Source organism: Penaeus japonicus, unplaced genomic scaffold (genome assembly GCF_977035675.1).
Source record: "Penaeus japonicus unplaced genomic scaffold, GWHDUDI00000001_assembly GWHDUDI00000010, whole genome shotgun sequence".
NCBI classification, from domain to species: domain Eukaryota; kingdom Metazoa; phylum Arthropoda; class Malacostraca; order Decapoda; family Penaeidae; genus Penaeus; species Penaeus japonicus.
The window spans coordinates 29,008,310-29,015,809 of NW_028234412.1; the positions used below are offsets into that span (position 1 = coordinate 29,008,310).

General features: G+C 42.9%; 1 protein-coding gene across 1 annotated transcript in view; it reads right to left on the reverse strand.

The window, feature by feature from the left end:
* Window positions 1-2,232: 2,232 nt before the first annotated feature.
* LOC122266282 (alpha-(1,6)-fucosyltransferase) overlaps window positions 2,233-7,500 on the reverse strand; it is a 10,603-nt gene continuing 5,335 nt past the window's right edge. The window contains exons 7-11 of the mRNA XM_043035948.2: window positions 7,353-7,500; window positions 6,786-6,962; window positions 4,262-4,412; window positions 3,296-3,435; window positions 2,233-3,054 (exon numbers count right to left, since the gene is read on the reverse strand). The exon at window positions 7,353-7,500 is cut by the window's right edge and continues 93 nt beyond it. Of these exons, the coding sequence (XP_042891882.2) occupies window positions 2,835-3,054; window positions 3,296-3,435; window positions 4,262-4,412; window positions 6,786-6,962; window positions 7,353-7,500 (836 nt within the window). The 3' untranslated portion in view covers window positions 2,233-2,834. The remainder of the gene's footprint in view (window positions 3,055-3,295; window positions 3,436-4,261; window positions 4,413-6,785; window positions 6,963-7,352) is intronic.

The window sequence follows — 7,500 nt, forward strand, 5'->3', positions numbered from 1 at the left end:
TTTGTAACTGTTGGTATTTCATATATACCTTAAAGTAAGGCTCTACGACAGTTTAGATAACGATTCTAAGTCCAGGTCTAGTCCTATATTTACCACCTACCCTTTGTTTACCACCCTTTATTTACTCCCTAAGTGGGCAAACTATATTTGACACATGGTCATAACATTAGATGACAATATTGCTTTACAAATATAGGTTATAGGATCATTTCATCTAGTAAATCGATTGAAAAGACAAAACAATATAATTGATCATACCATATATTAATTTACCACCTCAGCAGTTAGATATCACATGGCACTCTTGAAATATAATACACACGTATTCGCAGACGTTCTTTGCTGCAGTGTTTGTACTTAGTTTCCTCTGCATTCTTTGGTAACTGATTAGCCTATACAATCTGCATCTAAGCTTAATTCTTGCATCCACAATATCACATTGTCGTATTGTTGCCTTTAATGAGATATAGATAAATTCATCTTGCGAACACCGATCATTATGCTTTATCATGTTGCTTTCAATTTTTCGAGATTCTATGAGTAGTATTTATGACAGGTAGACCAGTTTAGCAATATTGACATTGATACTATGGCCTCTGCCAAATAGAAGATGACGGCTAGTTGTAATCTTCTTGAGTCTTTCCTTTAGGCATTTGATGAACTCTGTGTCGTTGACAATTACCTGAAGGTAGAGATCTGCCTCAAGGATGTGGATAAACCAGATATGCAGAGCAGATGCTACGCCCAGGCTAGGGCCTCTTTGACGTGTCTGTACTATGACAGCGTGTGATGACTCGTGAGTGTGTGTATCAGTGAGTGTTGACTCTAAGTCTGAGCTTGGTCCTTTCCCATCATAGTGCCCAGCCACAGCAGTAACCACCAGGCGCCAGTGGAGACTCACGAGCTTGAACGGGGCACGATCTGCCGACCACAAGGATGTGAGGCTGGCGCGCTACCACTACACTAGTCTGATGGCTAGATCTACCTCCACATCATCTATTTTAAATCTTGTCAGTGGGATTGTGTTAGGATTTAGTACAGTGGTTTAACTCTTTTCAGGCCACCAGCTCAGTCTAAAATAATTTTGTGGACCATTCCATTTTTGATTAAGGATAAATTAACCATACATAACAAGCATTTTAGTTTAAAATGTATTTTTGATAGGAATTACAAAACAATATTGATAACCAATCATTTATCTAAACAAGAAATCGCACTGAATATGCAATAAGATTTCCAGTTTATTAGCTATATTTGCTAATAAACTGGATGTACTGTGGACCACTCAAAGACTCACCATCGATCACCAGTCGAGATCAACTGGCTTAGCACGCTGCTTTGTTGGTAGTGAAATGTGCAGATCATTGTCCTAAGATTTGTATCTTCCATGGTATATTAAAGAATCAGCACAGAAACAATTACTATGCAATAACACATACACACACACGCGCATTATTCCACCGATACGGTATTAAAACGAAAAAAAAAAAAAAAAAAAAATCTTATTTACGTGTTACTTAACATTGGTAAGTAGGTCAATGGTCCATATCTCTTATACAAAAAGACCAATCAGTACGGCATAGATGTCAGTAATTGTCAGATACATCACATCTATTGTGGCTCCATAGCTATCAACAGTATAGATCAAACTACGAGGCAAAGGGAAGTCAAAATGTACTTTGCACCGACCTCTTTCCATGAAAATTGCAATGCTATTTATGTCTGTTCTTGTGTTATCCATGGTGTCACAGTCTCTGAATTCCTTTTCTCCCGAGTATTCCTTTTTGTCTCACTCTTTTCTTACCCGTGTTTCGCTTTATCGAGGTAGGAAAGAGCTTTATGTTTATACTCTCAAAATAAGCATTGTGAAAAAAATAAAATGACATTCCATTGTCCCTTAGTTTCATGACTGGATCACGCAAAATACTGCTTAATGCAGGGAATGCCCTGTTTGATGCGTCGATATGTTCAATCAATAGCCATATGAACGGAAAAGAATTCGCTCTATATAATCCGATAATCCAAAATTCGCAATCAATTTGCTCACATTGATGAACGGTTAGATTCGTGTGTGTGTGTGTGTGTGTGTGTGTGTGTGTGTGTGTGTGTGTGTGTGTGTGTGTGTGTGTGTGTGTGTGTGTGTGTGTGTGTGTGTGTGTGTGTGTGTGTGTGTGCGTGTGTGTGTGTGTGTGTGTGTCTGCGTGTGTGTGTGTGTGTGTGTGTGTCTGCGTGTGTGTGTGTGTGTGTGTGTGTGTGTGTCTGCGTGTGTGTGTGTGTGTGTGTGAGTGTGTGTGTGTGTGTGTGTGTGTGTGCTCTCGTCTTTCGCTTACGACCATTTCAAATTCAATCGACTCCAATGCGATTAACTATAAGAAAATAAATAATTTAGGCATTCAACAGAAAATAATCAATATTACCGAATGAAAATCCTATGTTTCTACAAAGCCGGCGGAGATGGACGAAAAATAAACATATTGGTTGCAAACATTTCTGATATCTTGCTTCGCTCCGTCAGCCGCGACTGAAGTATTAAGGTGACTAGCGGCGAGCTATAAACTGTTCAACAGCGCAAACGGATTTTCGGTTTGCCATCCCGTCGCACTGCTGAACGTAAGGCAGCTTTCTAAGTAATTCTGGTGTGCTGTGTTCGTATGGCATCACTGTCTCATCAGTCATGGAGAACAGTTCAGTTGGATCTCACGGTCCCTTATATTTCAAATTTTGGGAGTGTAATCACAAATATCTCTATATATACCATGTCCATTTATGCATCACAAATATCAATAACAAAATTCATTCTAAAATTAAGTGAATAAGTAAAGACATGATAATAATCATGGGCTTTTGTTCATTTTGTCAATGTGCTCAAAGGACTTTACATCTGCTACTCTCATTTTTTCGATAGTTTTAAAAACAGGATAAAAACCTCTTCTTTTTGTACGTGTGTTCCTGCCCCACTGAAATCCATCTCTTTTGCTGGGGTGTTTCACAAAATTAGAGGGGATGTCACGTCGGTCCACCAAATCTCCCTTCCGCAGCTCCATTTCTAGGGGCCTGTTCGAAAAAAAGGAATGCGTATCGTGAAAAATAAACGCCTTCAGAATCATTAGCTTAAGATCAAATTGCAATAAAGGTGTTCAGTCTGTGTTATATATTCTAAAATCACATTGTTATAAGGTTATTTCTTAAGTGTTAAAATCTCGATTCAGTTCCTTCCTTCAAGAATTGCAATAAGCCGTCCTTTTATCCGATCGAAAAAAGGAAAATGACAAACATAAGAACCAATTCCACGAACCTTCTTGGCTTATGCGGGAAGCGAGCCTCGGCAACATCTCCGCCCTCATAGTGGAAGAAGTATTCTCTGTCGACCGACGAGGCGCGATCCGACGCATCCGGGTGCAGGGCTTGCATCAGCTCGTAGGCCAGCCGGCAGATCTGGCGAGGGAGAGGGGTCAAGGGCAGTCAGCTCTGAAAAAAAAACATCTGGGGTGCCTCCTAGGTGGCGCCAGTGCCCGTCCTGAGGACTAGGTAAGTAAGTCCATCCCCGTCTGCACTGGGTTAACGATGGGACTGATTGGATGGTTTGCATATTGGCAATCTCGTATGTAAATACTGTGTGGTGTTGCAAGAACCAATATCGTACAGAAACTGCCTTTCTCTCTCTCTCTCTCTCTCTCTCTCTCTCTCTCTCTCTCTCTCTCTCTCTCTCTCTCTCTCTCTCTCTCTCTCTCTCTCTCTCTTCTCTTCTCTTCTCTCTCTCTCCTCTCTCTCTCTCTCCTCCTCTCTCCTCTCCCTCTCCCTCTCCCTCTTCTCCCTTCCTCTCCCTCTCCCTCTCTCTCTCCCTCTCCCTCCCTCTCCCTCCCTCTCTCCCTCCCTCTCCCTCCCTCCCTCCCTCCCTCCCTCTCCCTCCCTCCCTCCCTCTCCCTCCCTCCCTCTCCCTCCCTCCCTTCCTCCCTCTCCCTCCCTCCCTTCCTCCCTCTCCCTCCCTCCCTTCCTCCCTCTCCCTCCCTCCCTTCCTCCCTCTCCCTCCCTCCCTCCCTCTCCCTCCCTCCCTTAAACCCTCTCCTTCCCTCCCTTAAACCCTCTCTCATACATTTCCTCTCTCCCTCCTTGCCCCCCCACTTTCCTTCTTTCCTTCCCTTTCTCCTTCCCTCTCTCCCTCCATCCCTCTCTCCCTCCATACCTCTCCCCTTCCCTCCCTCTTTTTCTCTCCCTCTCCCTCTTTCTTTGTGCTATATCTAAGTGCTGCAGCATCCTTTACATTGGAGGTCATTCCACAGACAAGGTAGTCTGATCGTGAGAGGAAGTAAACATCAGCCAGGAAATAGCGTAGACTTGATTCAGTCTTCCGTTTCTTCTTCGGTGTAGAGTCTAGACTGGCCTTGTGGTACACGACCTTGTACTCTGGGTACCTGGGGGAGAATCGGGAAAATGGGGATGGCTTTATATCTACTATCACCATTGTGTATTCATTTCATTATCGGACCAATCACTTATTATCATCATCTCTTAGTATAATCATCATTATTATTGAGAATAATGACTATGATATTGATAAAAGTATTGATGAATTTACACTACTAATACTTCTAATAATAATAAAAACAATTATGATGATGATAATTACAATTATCGTAATATTATTACTATTACTAATGCTAATTATCAACAATAACGAATATCACGAGGGCAAGTAAGAGCTCTCATGTGACTCGTCATTAGGTCCTGGGAGACTCCTACTGTCTCCGAGTATTGGGAAAAGGTTAACACTACTTCTATCCTACAACCAAAGGATCTGTCTTGGAATGAACTGACCTCAACACAAATTCAGACCCTTCTGTGAAAGTCTACAGTGTTTCCTCACAGGTATATGGGTAATCTCCAAGGGCCTTTCTTCTGCTGTTTGTGGACTTAGAGAAGGCCTTAGAAATTGTAAACACTCTCACTATTTTAGAGAGCCTGATAAGAAAGATGGTCGCATATAAGCTGGCTTGGATATTCAACCACTCTAGGAAGATGACGACTTGGGTGAGATTCCAGGGTTATCGTCCTTGGGAGTTAGGCAGAATGTCTCCTAAGAGGTGTTGCCAAGATCAGAAATATCTGAGGTAAAGGACCAAACAAATCTAGGTCGTCTATGTTTAGATCACCTAGAGGCAGGTAGATGGATACTACATTATATATATAGTCTTATAAAGCCTAACCTTACTGCATTTTTATGCAATATTGCATATCCTGGCGTCCCTACACTGGTACACCTTCACGAGTTCCATTATAAAAGGTCTTGTTATAATATGCTTGGACTTGATAATGCTTAGGGATATCAAACAATTTTCCCATTGATCTCTTGCAGACATACAGCCTGGGTGGAAGGAGGCCATTAGATGGACATGGATTACTGAATGATTCCATTGCATCAGGGTATCCATCACACCAGGTTGACTTGCATTCCTTAAGGTGTTTGGCAATTTAAAGGAACCTATGCGTGTGAGAACAGCCGAGGCTGTCACCATGTAGACCTTTAACCTCAGAGCATCAAAGCTCTGTGTTGTGTGTAGTTTGAAAAGTAATGGTCTACATAGGGTGATGTGGAGGAGGCTTGGCCAGAATTGACCGAAAAACAAACGGACCCTTAGCTTCGTCTTAACTTACCATCTTGACCTGTACTGCCCCACATTACATACACTCTTGAAAGTCTATTTTCCTTTTGACACCAGGAGATACTTCTATGCGCCTAATCCTAGCAGTGGTAGCACTGCATAGTGCTGGGGGCAAATGACTTCACTTTCAGTAGATACCACGCCAATTTCACCGACTCAGGAGAGCTAATGACCCAAAAGTCAAGAGAAAAGCTGGGGTGTGCTGTTCCTCACCATCAACTATTTCCTAGGAAATCCCTATAACAGTTTCTCTTTAGAATATCTCATTAGGCCACGGGAAAAAGTCCCTTTGCATTGATTGAGAGTCTTATTAAGAGGACATGAGACTTTAGCCCCTAGAATGTCACATTTTGCGAGCAGATGGCCACTCCCGTTTGAAGATGATACTTCGGCAAGGAGGCTGGATCACGTTGGCCTCCCCCGAAATATTTTGATCTACATCATGGTCGATGAGAGATACCATCAGTGATTTTACCAAGAGGCATGGAGTCTAGTAAAGGGAAGCTATATCTTTGGGAATATACCCAACAACCACAGGGGTACTGAGGAAGAATTTGCAATGATGATAACAGTTGTGGCCTTCGTGATCTTTGGGATGCTGACTGGATGCCAGCCGATTGACTGGAATAGAGGACCAAAGGGGCATGTTGCCAGCTGCACAACACAATGTGCATCATAGCTCAATCCACAGGACTCTTGTCTACCAGTATCATGGGTCACAAAGCATGGCAAGCAATTGTCAAAGATCTCTCTGGCAAAGACTGAACGAGCCAAGGGAAGGTAAAACATCCTCAGTCACACTTGTCGTAGATACCAGAGACCTAACTCACATTCAACTGTCACTCATAGAAGAGGTAAGTCCCAATGTGGTTCCGACCCAAAAGTAAGTGTTTAGAAAGTAGGACTCCTTTGGGCCATTGCCAAGGTGAATTTGCATGTGCAGAACTCACCGAATTGATCTGGCAAGCTATTGGTCAATCATCATTAATATTTGTGTGTGTGTGTCTAGTTATTATGATTTGTTCTTACTATTTTTATCTTTTTTCTTTCTCACTATCTTTCTACATCCCTGCCCTATTCTGGTATGTCTCTATATTTTCCCTATCCCCATGTTTTATTACTGACTTTTTCTTCATTTCTGGAATAATTTCTGGATCGTCGGTGGCCAGGAAAATCTTTCGTTGCGCGACTGGCTGATGCAACTCGAGCTCTTGGTAGAAATCCTCAACCTCTTCCATGTACACTTCGAGGCTGACGTAAGCTGCCTCGCTTATCAGTTTGTCAGTCCGCCGAATTTGCAAGCTGCAATGTGAAAAACTTTTCTAATCAAGGTTCAGCCAAAAGATGTACTTAAAGCAGATTAAGAAATGTTCATTATACAGCAAATGGGAAGACGATAGATTAAGGCACAATCACACTCTGGAAGGCCCGATTTTATATCAACAGTGTAGTTATACTCCATTACATACATATGTGTGTGTGTGTGTGTGTGTGTGTGTGTGTGCGTGTGCGTGTGCGTGTGCGTGTGCGTGTGCGTGTGCGTGTGCGTGTGCGTGTGCGTGTGCGTGTGCGTGTGCGTGTGCGTGTGGGTGTGCGTGTGCGTGTGCGTGTGCGTGTGCGTGTGCGTGTGCGTGTGTGTGTGTGTGTGTGTCTAATGAATGTATGTTGAATAAGTATCTTGGTAATATTCACCCTACAACAGGAGACTCGTAGCCAATTTTTTGCGCCAGATTTTCAATGTATTCCTGGAACTCCTTGCTCATCCTCATGCTGTACTTGAAGAACTGGCCAATCCACCAGGCGAAGGGGTCGCCATGCAGGCGCACCAGACGCTCGGAAA